At 38.7% G+C, this 19,539-nt stretch overlaps 3 protein-coding genes across 3 annotated transcripts; all 3 read left to right on the top strand.

Moving 5' to 3' along the window:
- The first annotated feature begins 713 nt into the window (after positions 1-713).
- Positions 714-2,731, top strand: LOC114761943 (dof zinc finger protein DOF2.1). Its single transcript, XM_028951396.1, has 2 exons — positions 714-1,002; positions 1,614-2,731. Exons 1-2 carry the CDS (start codon positions 976-978, stop codon positions 2,448-2,450), a joined length of 864 nt encoding a protein of 287 aa, XP_028807229.1. The 5' UTR covers positions 714-975; the 3' UTR covers positions 2,451-2,731.
- Positions 2,732-5,618: 2,887 nt separating this feature from the next.
- On the top strand, positions 5,619-8,378 carry LOC114761955 (tetraspanin-3). Its single transcript, XM_028951402.1, has 2 exons — positions 5,619-6,229; positions 7,871-8,378. The coding sequence occupies exons 1-2, from the start codon at positions 5,717-5,719 to the stop codon at positions 8,216-8,218; spliced, it is 861 nt and encodes a 286-aa protein (XP_028807235.1). The 5' UTR covers positions 5,619-5,716; the 3' UTR covers positions 8,219-8,378.
- A 3,350-nt stretch (positions 8,379-11,728) lies between these two features.
- LOC114761934 (carbamoyl-phosphate synthase large chain, chloroplastic) lies at positions 11,729-16,641 on the top strand. Its single transcript, XM_028951385.1, has 4 exons — positions 11,729-13,153; positions 13,253-13,945; positions 14,317-15,872; positions 16,369-16,641. The coding sequence occupies exons 1-3, from the start codon at positions 11,828-11,830 to the stop codon at positions 15,826-15,828; spliced, it is 3,531 nt and encodes a 1,176-aa protein (XP_028807218.1). The 5' UTR covers positions 11,729-11,827; the 3' UTR covers positions 15,829-15,872; positions 16,369-16,641.
- The last annotated feature ends 2,898 nt before the right edge of the window (positions 16,642-19,539 follow it).

Below are 19,539 nucleotides of genomic sequence, written 5' to 3' on the forward strand. Positions count from 1 at the left end.
TCATAGTATGGCCGAGTATGCTTTCATCCATGGATTGGCGGATGCGTGGGGCCCCCGGACACGGGTCTGTCCCTTCTGGGCCCCACTAATAGTTGCATCCACGCGAGACAAAGGTCCCACCAGCACAGCAACCGGAAGGACCGCTGAGAACTTGAGCACGATATTCACCTCTTGTCAATTTGGAAATACAAGAAAACTGATAAAATAATACTGCTTCGTGTCTTAATTATAAGAGGTAGTCAACTAATTTAAGAAGATTAAAAAATAAGTTAAATTAGTTATTTGTAATAAATATTTGTTATCTTTTCAAAAATATCATTACTAATCAAGTGTGTTAGCTAGAACTATCATTATTAGAAGAACTATCTTAAAAATATATATAAATATTATAAACAAAATGGATTGAAGTCTTATATTTAAGACCAACATAAAATTTACCAGGGTCTTATATTAAAAACCGAATATAGTAATAAGTATTGCACTATTTCGAGCATCACAATAGGATCATACATTAAAAAAGAAACGTAGATTTTCCAAGCGTGTTATATCATTGACAGAAATGAAAATGAAAATCAGTATATGAATCGAAGAACAAAAATATGTTAAAGCGTTGAGGGGGAACAGAAATGGGGGGAAGGACTGGAATTTTCGAAACGCTTTGTCTGCGTGCAAGCCGAACTCACCCATCATCATCGTCCAGTACGGCATGAAACCCCCCATCATTGCCACTCTCTCTCTCTCTCGGGTTTGCTTTATATATCTGGGACCTCTCCTATTTCCTCATGATCCCCTCATCCTCATCCTTCCCTCCATCTCTCTGATCTCTCTCTCTCTCTCTATCTGTCTGTCTGTACGTTTCTGTTCCTCTGCTGCCTCCCCTTTCTCTCTAATATACCCATACTCAAATACGCCCACACCCTCATACTCAAATCAAGCTAAGACTCTTCATTCTTTCAGGTTGAGTTCACTGTATGGATGGATCCTTCCCGTGCACAACACCAGGTAGGCTGGCTGCTTCCTCTCTCTCCCGCTCACATGCCTCTCTCTTTGCTTCTTTATGCCTTTTCCTTACCTCTCCTCTTCCCCTTCAATTCTTTTACGTTTGGGCTTGAGTATGGTTTGGGGTCTCAGGCCTTCCTCCGTCAATTCTTCATGATCAACTTAGCTATATGTACGTTGCAAAGCAATAAACGAAAATGAACTTCAGTAAATAAGAGCATATATATCTTTGATTTCTCGCGCCTTATGAAAAATCCTTTGGCGCAAGTATAGGAAAGTTTCGTCTCTCTTTTGTAGAATGAAGAATGGCTTTTCCATCCCAACGGATACGTGGAACCGTGGTTTAAGACTGATCTCTTAAACCCAGCTAGGAAGCTAGGGCAAACTTTCCCTCTTCGATTATCTTCCACAATATATAAAATTCTCTAATTCGTGCTTCTAGGTAGTAATTGTATATCCCTGCATGCTTTATTTTTTTATACCCATGAAAGAATTTAAAGAGTAATCTCATGAACCCCACCCCGCTCGATTTCAAAATTCACCTGCGGAATTGCACCGTGGCTCTTGGTTTTCATGCTTACTAATAATTTCCAATTGTGCTTTTGTTTTCACAGCAAATGTCTAACGAATCACTGGAGAATATGATAGCTTGCTCAAAAGCACAGCAAGAGAGGAAGCCGAGACCTCAGCCGGAAGAAGCACTAAAGTGCCCAAGATGTGACTCCACCAACACCAAATTCTGTTACTACAACAATTACAGTCTTTCTCAGCCGAGATACTTCTGCAAGTCATGCAGGAGATATTGGACCAAAGGAGGAACATTAAGGAATGTTCCAGTGGGTGGAGGCTGCAGGAAGAACAAGAGATCTTCATCATCAAAGAGGGCTCAAGATCAACCTCTCACCCCCCACAACAACCCACTCGCTTCCATCCCTTCCTTATCTTATGATTCTAATGACCTCACCCTCGCATTAGTTAGGCTCCAAAAACAATCTTCTGGGCAATTGGGCTATGATGACCATGATCTATCAATTTTGGGGAACCCCACTAGCTCCCATTATGATATCCTCGGCAACACCACAAATCCTGGCTTTTTAGATGCATTTCGAACTGGATTCGTGGAAACCCAGCAGAATAATAATTTGCAGAACCTGTATTGCGGATATGGAAACGGGGACATGGGAGAAGTGGACAATGGAAACGCAGAGATGATGCTCCCGTATGATCAAGAAATCAATAATGCACCCACAACGCAAGCAGTGTCGGTCACTACTATGAAGCAAGAAATAATGTGTAATGGAAGAGAACAAAGTGAAAACAAGGTGTTGTGGGGTCTTCCATGGCAGTTCAATGGGGACATGAACATGGGAGGGCTCGATTCAGGAAGAGCAAGTTGGAACAATGGTCTCGGTTCATCCTGGCACGGTCTTCTCAATAGTCCGCTAATGTAGACAGACACTCAATGCTTCTCCATTGATCATAAGATCGAAGAAGAGAAGAAACAAACAGAAGGACTGATGATTTCCTCTCGTGACTGAAATATCAGCTTTTAAATTTTCATTTCTCTAGAGTTTTGGGTTAAGATCAAGGGATTTGATTCGCTTGAATCACCTCCCTTCCTGTTTCTGGCTTGCTTTTTTTTCCCCCCTAGCAGATGTCAAATTTTTTGTTCTACGATGTTATTGTTGAATAGACTAATGAGATCGCAGATTTGTTTGCTATGTTAGCCAAACTTAGAGAGTAGTGAAAGTATAATTTGCTTATGGTAACAGGAGGAAGTGAGAAAGAGACCCGGGGGGGGGGGGAGAGAGAAGAGGCAGCATGAGAACGATAATTCGTAGTTTTGTGCGGTCTGAGTCTGAAATCTCTGACCAGTCTTGGTCTGTGAAATGTCGGTAGCTTCAAGATATGACAGCGTCGTATTTTCACCAGGTACCTAGATTCCTAGAATTAAAATATAGTATGCGCTATTATTTCTATATTGGAGCCGAAGAGAACATCTCGTATCCCTACGAATTAAAAATTTCAGTGAAGCATGACCAGCAACCTCGGAATGGCTTTTGTCTCTCATGGCACTCAGCAGCCATATCCAGTTGGGGATTTGGCAAGAGAAAAACAGTCAGCGACAGCATGAATATCGATATGCCCCCAACAATCAATGACTGTGGACAAGATTCGGTGGATCGCGGTTTAAATGTCTCGCAGGGGTTCGCATTTCAGTTTAAGAATATTCTTTTTTTTTAATATAAGACTTAATTATTGATTTAATTTTAGTTATAAATATAAGACATATTTATCAATTTTTTAAAAATTATTCCTATGAATATTTTCTCAACCATAATCAAATAAAAAAAATTTTAAAATTATTCCTATGATATTAAGGAAGATGATTAGGGTGTTTTAAAAAAAATATATCATATTTCTTATAATTAACTAACTTATCTAACTTCTTTAATGTAATCAAATTAGTTAAATAGATCTTATATCAAATACCGGAGGAGTAATAAATAAATCAACAGCAACTGGGAATAAATGGAATGCATGCATTAGCACGGAGTCTTTGATCGTTGTTCTGCGCGTCAGTGCGCTACCTCATAAAAATGTGTGGTTCTACATAGCTAGCAATTTTTTCCGCAAAGTTTTATACCATTATCAATTTAAAACATTATTTTTTGTAAATATTTTTACCGTCAAATCTTATAGGCCCACGAAATCTTGTAAATATGTACACTGCAGCCTACTTCGACCACGAAATAGAGCACATTGTTGACTTTTGCCACGTAATTAACTGACATGTAAACTGAGACGACTAAAAAGTAAAATAAATATAATTTCGTGCACAAGTATATATATTTTTCAAACCCATCGATTAATTTTTTTCGGCAAATAACCCATATGAAAATAATCAGGTAGCATTAGTGCCCGCTCGTCTCGTTATTTCTTTTCCTTTCATGTTGCCTAGTATTTTGTTGCTAGAGAGGATATCTAAATCCCATTAGTTATACATAATAAATTGTAGTTATACTTAATTAGGAAAAAAACTAATTAAGTTGTTATAACAAAAGTAAAAGGAGCTTCAAATATTCACAGAAATCTAGTGCTTACTAGACAGATGATGACATTGCTCATCAATTAATGTGAACGACTGAAAGAGGTGACCTCTCTCTCTTTTTTTTTGCGGTTTAAAAGTGACAAAAAAAATTCGTTCCTTCAAAATTCATATTTATATGCACAACTAATGAACACATGCGCGTCTTAATGATATGTGTGTTTAGATTGGAAAATCAGGTTCCGACGATACTCAAGTGAAGCTCAGTCTGGCCGGGCTTCACAGTTCAATATAATTCGGGTTGTTGGATTAAAAAAACTCAACAGCCGCTGCTTAAAGCCTCTTGGGAACAAACGATGAAGGGCGTGCGTTTTGCATTTGATGGCAACTTTGAAATTAAGTTGAATTATTGGAACCAGCGGAAAAGGAAGCACGGTAAGAAAATTGAGTTTTTTTTTCCCCGGTACAAAGAAAGTTGGGTCAGATATGTGGCAATTGGACTCCGGCTTCAGTCATGATTTTAATTATTAGGGCTTAACCAGGTTGCTGCTTCCCCACGTATGGACAGGGTGCCTGCCTACTTAATTGTTTTGGGCTTCAGCCTGTTTGCTTGACCCAATAAAAAAAAATCAGTCCGCCTCAGTCTCCTCCCCTAGGGTCGGTTTGGTACGAGATAAGGAGAGGAAGGAAAAATACTAATGAATTTAATCTAAAAAATTAGAAAAATGGGATTAAAATTTTTAAGTTAATTTTGCTTACTATTTTATCTTATATATTCTTTTTATCAATATTTTATAACCCCACTCTTCTAATTTTTTAAACCAAGTTCGTTAAAATTTTATTTTCTCTCCCTTCCTCTCTAATTCTCTATAGGGTTAAGAATTGTTTTCTTAATTTTAAGAATTACGCCTAAGCTTTTAATCATTTTGACATGTATTATGAAACAGTATGATTTAATTTCAGTAGAATTATTTTTTTTTTGTACAATTTTTTTTGCCAGCTAATTTTTGTGTGCAATAGGTTGATAGAGACTTAATTTTACTTAAATTTAAACAAAATAAATGAAAATATATTTTAAACACAAAGTCATGGGGTCATAATCTAAGCGGTTTCTGGGACGAGCTGACATGTGGGTCCGGTCCGCTCACTATTCTGGCCCATAACAAGATAAGTATTACATGTATTGATAAATGAGGCCCAAACTCACCGAACCAAAAAAAGAAGATTGGGGCGGAAAAAGGTACGGGCTTATCTTACGTGGCATATCCCCTGTGAGTAAGGCCGACATCCGCATATGTAAATTACCATTTCCCGATAAACGGAGATTAGTTTACTTTACCTTTTATCCTATGTTTTAGAGAAAAGGTGAGTATATTCTCTCATCTCTACTCTGAAAAGTTAAAAAAAAAAAAAAAAAAGAAGTCTCACTGAAATCAGCCCGGCGACAAACCGAAAGTAGGACCGTTTCAAGTAAGGAAAAGGTCATTTGAGTCATTTCTTACGTTTGGAACTGATCGATGGACCGCAAGTGGCATATGTAGGCTCTAGGCTCCCACAAAACCCAAACAAGAAATAAAAGTTTACAGCCTCTGCATCCGCTTAAGAGAGTCTAGAAAAAGATTCAAAAGGAAAAAGGGGAAGGATTAATAAGAAGGGTTGGCTGGGAAGATGGGAACAAGCAACCAGTTGATTGGTTTACTCAACTTCTTAACGTTCCTGCTGTCCATTCCTATACTGGGAGGAGGCATATGGCTGAGCAGCAGAGCAAACAACACAGACTGCCTCACCTTCCTCCAGTGGCCTCTCATCGTCATCGGAATCAGCATCATGGTCGTCTCTCTTGCGGGTTTCGCCGGCGCCTGTTACCGCAACACCTTCCTAATGCGCCTCTACCTGGTCGTCATGTTCATCGTCATTGCAGCTCTGATCGGCTTCATCATCTTCGCCTATGCCGTGACGGAGAAGGGTTCCGGTCGGGCGGTGATGAACCGGGCCTATGTAGACTACTATCTGGAGGATCATTCGGGTTGGTTGGAGGAGCGGGTGGCCAGTGATACCTACTGGGGAAAGATTAGCTCTTGCATCAGGGACTCCAAGGTTTGCAGAAAGATGGTGAGAACTGTTGGTGGAATGCCTGAAACTGCTGATATGTTCTTCCACAGAAGGCTCACTCCTATCCAGGTCCCTGCTCTTATTCATCTTTCATCCTCGCCATATCTTGTTTACATATTATTTCATCAAGGATTGGTGCGTCATCGTACGTATCAAAATAACATATTACGAAATTAATATAGAACCCATTTAACTAATTTGATTAGATTAAAGAAGTTATGTAAATTAGTTAATTATAAAAAAATATGATATGTTTTTTCTAAAACATTGTAATTATCTTTCTTAATAGGTTGAATGAGTATTCATAAGGATAGTTTAGAGAAAATTGATAAATATAAAAAGTATATCTTATATTTAGAATCAAAACCAACTCAACAATTGGATTCTATATTAATAAGCTGAGGAGTATAATCTGAATTTTGAAGAATCAGCTTTTCATGTGTGGCTTACCCGCCACCCGCCAAAGCCCATCCAGTATCGATGTAGTCTCTTGGAGATGTTTTCTTTTTACTGTTATTACGCGTCTGGCGATAAATTTAGGTGAAAGGTTGGGTCGCGTCGGAGGTTTATAGTAAGGGACCCAGCGTCATGTGGAGGTGATGGGTATTGCATGCACAGTCTCCGAGAAATGTGGTGAGTGGGCCATTCGCCTGCGTTTCAAGCTTGACCAGTGCCATCAACCAAGGGAGGCCTCATTTATTGGAAATGTTTTCCCCCTCTAATTACTATATCTTTATAAAATTAATTAGTCCCAGCATGATCCATGGTTTCTCCTAATTGGGTTTGGTGGCGGTGTAGGACTTTTTAAATCATATCATGCGTTTTTGTCCCCCACCCTTTTGTTGAATATTATAATTTAGGGTCATAAATTGAGGATGGTATAGTATTTCAATATTGATTGTGTCAGATTTTTAAGTATCTGAGCGATGGCGCTGTTGCAATATCAAAAGGATAACAATCCTTTAATTCTCTGTTGGAGCACGCCCACAAACTTAATTTGCTTAAACTTCATCATCATTGATTGAACTCGAGTTTTTTTTGGGGGGTCCATTTAGGTGGTCTTCTTTCGGCAGTGGCAAACAGATGTGATATAATTAAGCTATCTGTTGTCGCTTTCTGCTTTCAACAATAATATGTCCCGCGCGTCAATTAATCAAGCCAAGAACGCTTTTTAGGTATGGCCTCTGCCTCGGGGGCTCGTATTATGGTATGGTTAAGGCGGTGGTGGGTACTAGAATAAATGTATCTTCGACTAGACTGGAAAGATAGACTAGCGGATGTCACTGGTTTCCTTTCTTTTTTTCTCCTTTTCTACACACTTCATAACAGCACAGGTCATGCAAATAATGACGCTATAGTGAGACGTTACAGCATACAATTATGCTTGTGTTGTCAATTTTTGAATATAGTCAAATGGGAATTATGAAAATCATTCAAAGGCGAGTTAGTGTTGTGTCTGCCCCAGCCTCGTGCCCTTAATTTCAGAGGCCAGTGAGTGTGATGTGGAAGACATAGATTGACTTGACGTCTTTCTTATCCTATATCCATGCGCGTTTGGCTTCCATTTGTAGACACACACGGTCACACACAATTTGGTCACAGATGCCATATATATATATATATGTATGTATATATCTGAATATGATGTGAACTGAAACGCCGTGATTAAATCACAAACATCTTCTGACTAGTTAATATATTGTGATGTAGTCTGGTTGCTGCAAGCCTCCTACAGAGTGTGGGTACGTGTACGAGAGGGAGACGGTGTGGAACCCGGGGGTGGGGGTTGGGGCGGGAGCCAACGCAGACTGCGGCAGGTGGAGCAACGATCAGAGTCAGTTGTGTTATGAGTGCGACTCGTGCAAGGCTGGGGTTGTGGCCAGCCTTAAGAAGAGCTGGAGGAAGGTTTCTGTTATCAACATCGTCGTCATGATCATCCTCGTCATCGCTTACATCATCGCTTATGCTGCTTTCAGAAACGACCGCAAGATCGACAACGATGAACCCGCCGGCGAAGCTCGCATGACCAAAGTTGAACCTGCCAGGTTTCATTTTTAGTTACTTTAATTTGCTCTCATCGTCTGCATGTGTATATTATGCCTTTTCCTGATCCATTCAGATTTCCTGCAAGACATATGTTTAATGCCTTCCTCTTTTAATTGTACTTATTGCTGAGATCCACCGGTTTGATATAGTGCAGAAACCATTGCAGAGACAACTATTAATGTGCCTCATTGGGGGGGGGGGGACAGGAATGCGTTGTTGATAATTTGCTAATATTTGTTATAAATTTTTGTGGTCAGACGTTATAAATGAACTATTTATTGATATTTGAATTAGTTTTTATAAATAATTGAACGTTGATCCCACCAGAGACATGTTCTACCCATGAAAGTTATCTTGTGCTTTTAAGACAAAAACATGAATATTAATCACAATTTAGAACTTGTTCGGAATAGCAATTGAAGTTTTTAAAAGCAGTTTTAATTTGGATTTACAGAATGAGATGGAGAGAGAGATGTGAAGTAAGTTTTATCTCTATTTATGCGAAAGTATTTGTAAGCACTTAATAAATGTGATACCAAACAAGCGCTTATTTTTGGAGTTCTGGTGCCCAAGGAACAAAAAACTAGACCGGATATTAAACCGGTTGAGATAGTGGTTTAAGGGTCAATGGGTCAGATCAGGGTCAATCCAGGATCAAACCGATCATATTAAAATAATATAATTTGATTGAAAATAACAAAATATAACAATACTAATAATCACTAATAACAAAATATAAGGAAATACAATAATAATTTGATTGTAATAATAATAAAGTATAACAATATTGAGAATTTTAATCTTTATAATTCCTCAATAACTAAAATTAATAGCTGTTGGTACCAAAATTATCATTAAAATTCATTTAAATATATAATAAATGAGATATTATAAGCTAAATGAAAAAAAAAAGACAAATAGTAATATAATTATTCAAACCGGTTCACACCGGTTTGACCGGTTCCTGGTTTAATCCATGAACCAGACCGGACCAATGACTGGTTCATCAGTTTTCCGGTTGAACCGGCCGGTCCGGTCCGGTTTTTTGTGCTCTACTGGTGCCAACGTGAAAAATATATAATATACATATGTATATTTTTCTTTTCTTTTCTTTTTTTTTTTGCTAAAGTATAAGTATCCTTTTATTGGAGGCAATTCTATTCAAGGCACTATCGGAGATTAAATGCGGACACCTCTTCTAGTGGAGATTCGAATCTTAGTTTGTTAAGTTGTGAGCGACTAGTCCTTTCCGTTAGACTAAATCCCCATTGGTATATATTTTTCTTTTTGTACAAGCGAACATGAAATTAAGCCCTTTTCCAATGACACCCAAAGACCCAAACGTACATGAAGGCCCACTCTTTGGTGGATTTAGAAGCCCATTTCTCTTATCTTACATTCTTACTGTCTTGTCTCCAATAAGAGGATACCTATATTTTAGCTCAAAAAGAAAATTGAAAGCAGTATGAGCCTATGAGGGCCCACAAATATTTGTACCTGAATATGTTTGGGTTAACTTTCGAACACGGTATCCTTTGGCCAAGCTTCTATAAGAAAAGAAACAAACCTTTTAGGAGGTGTTTAGATAGAATTAAAACTATGATTTTAAAAGTATTTTTTACAGTATGCAAAGTAAATATATTAAAAAATTTATTTTGATTTACGAAAAAGTACTTTTTAGAAATACTTCTGATACTTCCCAGACACCCCTTAGTAACAGCAAAATTAATTTTTGTAAAAACACTTTTAAAGATGTGCAAAATGCAACAATACTGACAAAGATTAGCCAACAAAGGCATCGAGAGAGCAGGAGTTTCATGTGCTTGTAATCTTAGGATATTTATATAGTGGGCTCAAACAGGACCAGCCATAGTTATGAAGGCATGTTCATAGGAGTTGAACTTGCCAAATGCCATATTTCATTGCAAGAGATGGTAATCGGCAAAGGCATTATTCTCTCATCACGTGCCGTCGTCTTCTGCCACAGAGAAATGAGAATCCCGTCCCCTCGTCCTTTTGTTGCCGCCCATTTTTATCTTCTCACTCTCCATTGCTATGCCATCTCAAGGCTTATTCCATCTACTGTATGTAGAGATGCTGCTTTTTGCTTTTCTTTCCTTTATTTTCCTTTCCTTCTTTAAAAACTAGACACGGGAAAACAAAGCACTGGTTCTGGGGTCAATTTTGTTTGCTCAACGATTTAGTTTTTGATCATTATTTTTTTTGCTCAACAAAATATTTCATGATTTAAGGTGAAAATTTGTATCAAAAATTTAAAATTATAAAAATATTGCCTGTTATTATTAAAAATATTAACAATCCGCATCACTATTTTAACAATCGGTATCACTATTTCTCGTCCCATCCCTGTCCGATGAACAATGATACTGCTCATAATTAAGCAAGTCCTTACATTTCAAATGCGTTGTGCGGTCTGAAAGTGAAGTGATTCCTCTTTTACGCAATTTGTTGCAAAAGTTGAAATGATGCATGCTCAAGGGATGCAAAATGAGAAGCAGCACACTGAGGGGTAGATGCTCGAAGCCCGCGCACCCAGTGAGTGGTCATGGACAATCCACCCTGTTATTTTCATTTTTATTATTTCTCCCACTCAAGCTATGTTTTCTTAATTTTAACTTTTTTTTTTGAATTTGAAATTGTGATTCTTTAATTTTAACTTTTTCAAGTGAAAATGAGTTAATCCTACCCTACTTTTTAAATTATAGAACTTCTTACATCAAACGCTTTCTCCACCTATTGAGGTTTTATCACGCTAAATTATTGCTACATTCAGATCTTAGGGGCTGTTTGAACCGTAAATCGAGATAAATTCTTTCACATATTTACTTCATATACTGTAAGAGTACTTTTAAAACTATGGTTTTGATTCTATCCAAACACCTTAATATAAAAACTGATTTGATTTTTAATTTGATTCTAAATATAAAACTCCAATTCATTTTGTTTTTTTATATTATTTATTTTTTTCAAAATAATCTTTGTAGTTATTGTATATGTTAAAAGTTTCATTAATTATTAAAACTAATACACTTGATTAACAAAAGTATTTTAATGGAGACAACACTTATTTATTACAAATAACTAATTTAACAAGCTTTTTTGATATACTCAAATTAGTTAACTAACTCTTGTATTAAGAATTCAAGATAGTATATGCATATTGTCAAATACTCTTTTAACAATCATTTATTATATACTTCCTCTCTGCTCATAAATATAAAATCCATTTTGTAATGTAAATTACAATACAAAATAGGTTTTATATTTATAATCAAAAGAATTTTTTTTAAATTATGTTAAAGTAATAATATAATTTCATGTATGTTGAAAATTTGCGAGATTATTTTTATCCCCCGAACCCCCCCTCCCAGATTTGTAAAATAAAATCAATCCAATTCAAATAATACGTGATTTGTGAAAATACAAAAATTAAATACCCCCCCGCGAGGCGGAGAGCTGCGACAGACAGCGCCGCCTTTTATATACTGCTCAAGCCTCTGGCAGCACAGCGGCCCCGCCGGAAATAACGCTCGTCTTTCCCCCTTCACTTTCATCTTCTCCGAAGAATCAGTCTCTTACACTTCCAAGGATTGACTCGGGATGGGTCTGGGTTCTTGCATCTGCCATTGCGAAATGCTCTCACAGCCTCTTCGTGTCTCTTCTCCTAATCTGCGGGTGTCGAAAGCCAACACTACAAACCCTACCAAGTTTGGGGTGCCAAAAGATTTATCTTCCATATGCTTTCGGCCGTGGCAGTTTGCAGGGATTCAATGTTCTCATAAACAGAGGGACGTATCTGCGGGCGCCATTGCCACTCCCCCAGTTGAAGATGTCAGTCTAACATCTCCAAAAGCGGGGAAGAGAACGGACTTGAGGAAAATTTTGATACTTGGAGCTGGACCTATTGTGATTGGCCAAGCTTGCGAGTTCGATTACTCGGGGACTCAAGCTTGTAAAGCGCTCAGAGAAGAAGGTTATGAAGTCATACTGATAAATTCGAATCCGGCGACGATAATGACTGATCCTGAAATGGCCGATAGGACGTACATCACACCGATGACGCCTGAGTTGGTTGAGCAGGTTCTTGACAAGGAGCGTCCGGATGCCATATTGCCGACCATGGGTGGGCAGACTGGGCTTAACCTTGCGGTGTCTCTGGCTGAGAGTGGTGCTTTAGACAAGTACGGAGTTGAGTTGATCGGCGCCAAGCTCGACGCAATTAAGAAGGCCGAAGATAGAGAATTGTTTAAACAGGCGATGAAGAACATTGGGATTAAGACGCCCCCTTCTGGCATTGGCAAAACGCTCAAGGAGTGTATTGAAATTGCTAACGAGATTGGCGAATTCCCTTTAATCATAAGGCCAGCCTTCACTTTAGGTGGAACAGGAGGAGGGATTGCATATAATAGGGAAGAATTTGAGGAAATTTGTAAGGCCGGGCTTGCAGCTAGCATAAACAATCAAGTTTTGATAGAGAAGTCTCTGTTAGGTTGGAAGGAGTATGAACTTGAAGTTATGAGAGATTTGGCGGACAATGTGGTCATCATATGTTCTATTGAGAATATTGATCCAATGGGAGTTCATACTGGAGATTCTATCACTGTTGCACCTGCGCAAACTTTGACTGACAAGGAGTATCAGCGACTTCGGGATTACTCAATTGCCATAATGAGAGAAATAGGGGTAGAATGTGGGGGTTCTAACGTGCAGTTTGCTGTCAATCCAAGAGATGGCGAGGTGATGGTAATTGAGATGAACCCAAGAGTTTCTAGGTCATCAGCTCTGGCATCTAAGGCAACTGGATTTCCAATAGCAAAGATGGCTGCAAAATTATCCGTAGGTTACTCACTGGATCAAATCCCAAATGATATCACTAAAAAGACACCAGCTAGTTTCGAGCCTTCAATAGATTATGTTGTCACAAAAGTAAGTAACTCACTGTAATGCTATCAACGAGCCTTTTACATAGGAAAGCGTCCCTTTTTTCAACTCTATTTACTTTTTACTTCACTATTCATGTTGCAGATTCCTCGGTTCGCTTTTGAAAAGTTCCCTGGTTCTCAGCCAATATTGACGACACAGATGAAATCAGTTGGCGAGGCAATGGCTGTTGGACGAACATTCCAAGAGTCATTTCAAAAAGCAGTACGCTCTCTAGAATATGGCTTCTCTGGGTGGGGATGTGGACAAGTGAAGGAGTTGGATTATGATTGGGACCAATTGAAGTATAACCTGAGAGTTCCTAACCCAGATCGCATCCATGCCGTATATGCTGCTATGAAGAAAGGGATGAAAATTAATGAGGTTCATGAGCTCAGTTACATTGACAAATGGTTTCTTACGCAGCTCAAGGAGCTACTTGACGTGGAAAATTTCTTGTCATCTCATAATTTGATGGATTTGACAAAGGATGACTTGTACGAAGTGAAGAGGAGAGGATTTAGTGATAAACAAATTGCATTTGCCACTAAATCAACAGAGAAAGAAGTTCGCTTTAGGCGATTGTCTCTGGGTGTCACTCCAGCATATAAGCGAGTAGATACTTGTGCAGCTGAATTTGAAGCCAACACGCCTTATATGTACTCTTCTTATGATTTTGAATGTGAATCAGCTCCCACTCAAAAGAGGAAGGTTTTAATCCTGGGCGGAGGGCCAAATCGAATTGGTCAAGGGATTGAGTTTGACTACTGTTGTTGTCATGCATCTTTTGCTCTTCAGGTTCGTTTCCTTATTAGTATGTGATTGAGATTCCAATTGTTGGAGAGTTCAAGCTCTGCCATCTGTGTGTTTGTTGGTGATAACTGGTTAAGAAATGGTAAAAGATAAAATTTTTCAGTATCTTTTTATTCTTTCTAGTTTCTCCTTTCTATGTTTTTTAGAAGTTGTAACTTTGGGGTAGAGATGGTGCCTACGTTGCTGCATGATGCCATCACTTATCTAAAAATCAGCCTTAGCGTTAAGTGATTTAATACGATCAATTTGGCTTTGTTCTAATTTGCATTTCTCCCAGAAAGGAACGTTCTTTCTTGATTATATATACAGTCTGATTATACCCTATCAACCTGTTGACTTGTCCATTGTTTTTGCAGGAAGCAGGGTACGAGACAATCATGGTGAATTCAAATCCTGAGACGGTGTCCACAGATTATGACACTAGTGACCGCCTATACTTTGAACCATTGACCGTTGAAGATGTCTTAAACATCATTGACCTGGAAAAGCCTGATGGTATCATTGTGCAATTTGGTGGTCAAACGCCCTTAAAGTTGGCTCTCCCTATACAGCAGTACCTGGACGAACACAAGCCAGCTACTGCCAGTGGGAAATCTAGTGTAAGCATTTGGGGAACATCTCCTGATTCCATAGACGCTGCTGAGGACAGAGAGAGGTTCAATGTGATGCTTAGGGAATTAAAAATTGAACAGCCCAAAGGAGGAATTGCAAAGAGTGAAGCAGATGCTCTTACTATTGCTTCAGATGTTGGATATCCAGTTGTTGTCCGTCCCTCCTATGTGTTGGGTGGTCGGGCAATGGAAATTGTTTATGGTGATGATAAACTCGTGACATACCTTGAGAGTGCTGTTGAGGTGGATCCAGAACGTCCTGTATTAATTGACAAGTATTTATCTGATGCTATAGAGATTGATGTTGACGCTCTTGCTGATTCACATGGCAATGTGGTCATTGGTGGGATAATGGAGCACATTGAACAGGCTGGGGTCCATTCTGGTGACTCTGCTTGCTCAATACCCACGAGAACTGTTCCATCTTCTTGTTTGGAGACAATTAGGTCGTGGACTGAAAAATTGGCCAAAAAACTGAATGTATGTGGGCTTATGAATTGTCAATATGCAATTACTACATCAGGAGACGTGTTTTTGCTCGAGGCCAATCCTCGAGCTTCCCGTACTGTCCCATTTGTATCAAAAGCAATTGGGCACCCCTTGGCTAAGTATGCTTCACTTGTTATGTCCGGAAAATCTCTTTATGACATCAAGTTTACAAAAGAGGTTGTTCCTAAACATGTCTCGGTTAAGGAAGCAGTTCTTCCTTTTGCAAAGTTCCCTGGCTGTGATGTTCTTTTGAGCCCTGAGATGCGGAGCACTGGTGAGGTCATGGGCATTGACCCCATGTACAATACTGCATTTGCTAAGGCTCAAATTGCTGCTGGCCAAAAGTTACCACTTTCTGGTACTGTGTTCCTGAGCTTGAGTGACTTGACAAAACCACACCTTGAGAAGATTGCTAAGGCTTTTGTCGAGATTGGATTTCAGATTGTTGCAACTTCTGGAACGGCTTGTGCTCTTCGATCAGCAAAAATTGCTGCTGTACCCGTGCTGAAACTGCATGAAGGGCGGCTACATGCTGGTGATATGATTGCTAATGGAGACATTCAATTGATGGTAATAACCAGTTCAGGTGACACTCTTGATCAGATAGATGGTCGGGCTCTCAGGAGGATGGCATTGGATTACAAGGTTCCAATTGTAACTACGGTTAATGGAGCTCTGGCAACCGCTGAAGCAATAAAGAGCTTGAAGTCCAATGCTATTAAAATGATTGCTCTCCAGGACTTCATTGAAGACGAGTTTAAAGAGTGAGACGATAGTTGCAGATAGTCTCTTTCTCAACCGGCATGATTAGGGCATTAACTATTAAGCATCTCTGCTTCTACATATTAACTATTAAGCGCCTCTGCTTCTACTTCATCTGGATATTCGGGACTTTTTTATTTTGCCTTTTTTCCACCGCCAAAACTTATCTGTTGTTGTTTCTTAAGATGAATTAAATTATGAAATGCCATTGCTAGAGATAGCTGTAGAATATTTTAAACATAACATCCATGATATTGTAATTCTGGCTGTATTTCCCACGTTGTCATATGTGCCTGCGGAGGGGGAAAAAAAAATCTATTACATGTTGCCATTGCGCAGCTGTATCCGGCATATAAGGTTTACATGTTTATCACCATTTCCATGCTCGTTTTTGTTCAGAATGAAAACTATGAAAAACTGTTGAATAGTTTTCTTTCATGCTCAGTCATTTTCGATTGCTTTGTTTCATTTAGCATGTACTCATATCTTGAACATCTTTATTTTGTGCATTGAGTTTTGATTATGCTTAAACTTGACATGTTGCAGATTACTATGAGGTTGAACGACTTGCTGGATTTGGTAGGGTGGCTGATGAATTTTAAGGGAATGTTTTCTATTGTGGAGTAACAGTGAGCAAACTAATATGAAAGGTTATGCATTCTGTGTCCTCACTCGTAAGAAAGCACTTGTTATTTTGAAGAATAGTTTAATAGTCTGTTGGATTTCTTCCACTCATATTATTTAGTTTTTAAAATGTTGAGATTAAAATTGGATGATGGTCGTTAGCTCCGAAATATTCATACATCCCCGGTGAAGCCATTTCGGTATCCATACTTACTCTCAAACAAAGACTTCATGCAGTACACATACATGCTGAGTTAGTAATATTTGCATAAACTATCCGCTCGTTTTTAAAATATTGAATGCTTTAAGGTAGCATACAACTCTGGTGCTTTTCTATTTTCGGAATTCAACCTTGTACAAGAAATAATTGCCAATGCACGGGAGAGACATGGCTTTCCTGAGCCTATTTGTGCTTATAAAATTTACTCTTCTCGTACAAATCCGAGTATTTTGGGTTGGGCGCAGTGATGTAATACGGTGATTTTTTTTTGGGGGGGGGGGGTTGGTGTTAGGGTTTTTGATTGAGGCCAATGTGTAATTCGTGTCGATGAGGGTGCTGCTCGGCACCAAGGAAAGAAGTTGAAATCAGTAAGAACATCAGTTTTCTTAGGTTGTTCTGACTGTGAAGCTGACCTGATCGAAATAGAGCGAGTTCCTCTAAAAATGTCTTCTTGGGCTACAGGATTCTTCATGTTAATGAGGCTGGAATTCTGCTTTTTCAGTGGAGAAAAGAACTATAAGGGGATTTTATTTAATATAAAGTTGATAAACAAGACGATTGTTAGTTTGCGACTTTCATGGTCGCTTCTTAATCCTTCCAACGGTTTGATTGTGCAATTATGGAACATCTGCAGTAACAGACCGGAAGAAAGGGAAGCACTTTCAGTACAATCATCAATAGGGTAGATATATTTAGAGAGTGTTTGGATAAGATCAAAATCATGGTTTCAAAAGTGTTTTTACGGTATGCGAAGTAAATATGTAGAGAAGTCTGTCTCGATTTGCAGAAAAGTATTTCTAAAAAATGATTCTGAGGTTACCTAAAATCTGTCTTTGAACAAATTAATTCTTGATCATAAATTTCTGAAAACTTGTTTATGGTATATATAGAAGCGGAGTGTCTGGCATTATCACGAATATAGTATAGGAGCAGAGGGCTTATCAGTATCACAACCTAGTCACCATCCCATGCGTTGCACGGAATTAATGAAATTGAACGGCATACAAAAATAGATTATTAATGCAGTAAAAATGGAATGAAAATATAATTGATTATGAAATTAATGATTAGATTGCGAGTTTACATTTGTCCATAGACAATAAGAAGAATGATGGCCTTCACATGAATGGTTGTGTTGACATGTTAAAATTGAAGTTGCCAAATAACAAGCATTTGATCAGCATATTCAAACGAGATGGCATGGAGCAGGGAGCCTACCCTTTTTTAACATTGTTATATTTTCCGTTAGGTCTCCCAACTAACTTTTAGCGGTCTGAGTGCGGTACTGACTCCAATTTCACAACCGCGTGGACTTAAATCTAATTAAACTTCTAGAGCATTAAGAATTTCTCTTCCTAAAATGACAACTAAAAGCCATTATTAGGGGATGCATGCATTTTGAATTACCTTGTATTTTATTTTTGACAGCTCTGTGCTTAATTGTCTTCCCCTAAACGGGGTCATGATCCTTGCGTCTACGTGGTGCACAACTCATTCTCACTCACGAACCGTGGCTTTTGGAAGTCTTGGTCAAGCAGATGGAGAATGTCTATGAATTTGGATCATGCTCTTCATTCATCAAACTCCAGCCAGCTCAGTACCCTCTGGGTCACGGTTTAGCGTGTGAATTTTGAACCCTATTGATCGGTATTAAGATCAAAGACCAACATTCATGAGCCGTGGAACTTGCATTTATTGAGCTTGCAAATTCTGCTAAAAGAGGATTGGGATGACCCAGAGGGTGCTGATATGGTAGAGCATTAATAAATGCACTTAAAAAGGACGCATTTGTTATGACACTTGCCATCATGTATCAGTATGACCATTCAACATGTTTGATTTCTACATTCCTTGCATGGCAGGACAAGTTCTGATTCATGATGAGAAGGGACCCATGAACTAATAATTTTTGACTGGCTTCAGATGCAACACTCATTTATGGCACTTGTGGATTTCTTTGGGTTATTTGGCTTTAATTGGTTGTGTAATGATCATATGCGACCACACCGAAATCCAATGGAAGTCTTGCCAGTAGAGTGAGGTGTTTCACTCCGCATTGGTATTTGTATTTTCACAAGTAACGTGTTCATATTTGCAAGTAAAGCCTATCCAGTTAGAATCAAATGAACACGACAACGCCATAAAGAAGGGATAGTGGAGCAGGACAGGGCAGGAAATTGAGCTGTCAAAGTCGCTTAGGGTCTACACTTTTCCACTACTTCACCACTAAACGAACATAGCTTTTAAGTGCGAAGGAAAAAAATAAAAAGGGGACTTCGTTATGGTGGGAGTAAGCCGTAAAGTGGAGATCGCATTGTTCCTCTTTTCATCCTGCTAAAGGTCCACACGCTTAAGACCCTGTGTGATGGCTAGAAAGCAATTGAAATTGATCCCCGTAATTAACAAATATTATCCCAAATAACAAAGGTCTAACTACTTCCACCTCAAAGTTGAAACCTCGAATATTTTTGTGGAAAACTCGATCAGAAGATAGAACCCCAAGACTAAAGTAATAATTTTTCAGAACCGTAATGTGTCGTAGATGCTATAGCAGAACAATATGGCTATATTTTTTTGCCAAGATTTGAAAGGTCGCAATCGTTTATGGCAGCCTAAGACTTCGGATCGCAGATTTTTTTTTTTTTAACTCAGTGTGTCCACCGGGCTGACCAGCTCCACACCAACCTTGTCCCCACTTCTCGAGGCCTATTTGTCCCATGGATTTAGTGTGTGTGTGTGTGTGTGTGTGTGTTTCTTTTTCTTCGTGGAGACACTGGAATGTGTTTGTGGAATACTAGTACATTTGAAGAGTGATTAGGTGGTGGTTAAAGGGTAGAAACATAGCATTGTCTCGGTGGTGGCAGCAACAGCAG

This window comes from Neltuma alba, unplaced genomic scaffold (assembly GCF_004799145.2).
Source record: "Neltuma alba isolate B1F8T4 unplaced genomic scaffold, ASM479914v2 tig00001714_pilon, whole genome shotgun sequence".
NCBI classification, from domain to species: domain Eukaryota; kingdom Viridiplantae; phylum Streptophyta; class Magnoliopsida; order Fabales; family Fabaceae; genus Neltuma; species Neltuma alba.

What these genes read in the sequence shown, in the direction of transcription:
- LOC114761943 (XM_028951396.1), top strand. Translation starts at nt 976, where the DNA reads ATGGATCCTTCCCGTGCACAACACCAG. An exon ending in CTTCCCGTGCACAACACCAG is followed by an intron (nt 1,003 to 1,613) that starts GTAGGCTGGCTG and finishes TTGTTTTCACAG; the next exon opens with CAAATGTCTAACGAATCACT.
- LOC114761955 (XM_028951402.1), top strand. Translation starts at nt 5,717, where the DNA reads ATGGGAACAAGCAACCAGTTGATTGGTTTACTCAACTTCTTAACGTTC. An exon ending in GAAGGCTCACTCCTATCCAG is followed by an intron (nt 6,230 to 7,870) that starts GTCCCTGCTCTT and finishes ATTGTGATGTAG; the next exon opens with TCTGGTTGCTGCAAGCCTCC.
- LOC114761934 (XM_028951385.1), top strand. Translation starts at nt 11,828, where the DNA reads ATGGGTCTGGGTTCTTGCATCTGCCATTGCGAAATGCTCTCACAGCCT. An exon ending in TAGATTATGTTGTCACAAAA is followed by an intron (nt 13,154 to 13,252) that starts GTAAGTAACTCA and finishes TTCATGTTGCAG; the next exon opens with ATTCCTCGGTTCGCTTTTGA. An exon ending in ATGCATCTTTTGCTCTTCAG is followed by an intron (nt 13,946 to 14,316) that starts GTTCGTTTCCTT and finishes TTGTTTTTGCAG; the next exon opens with GAAGCAGGGTACGAGACAAT.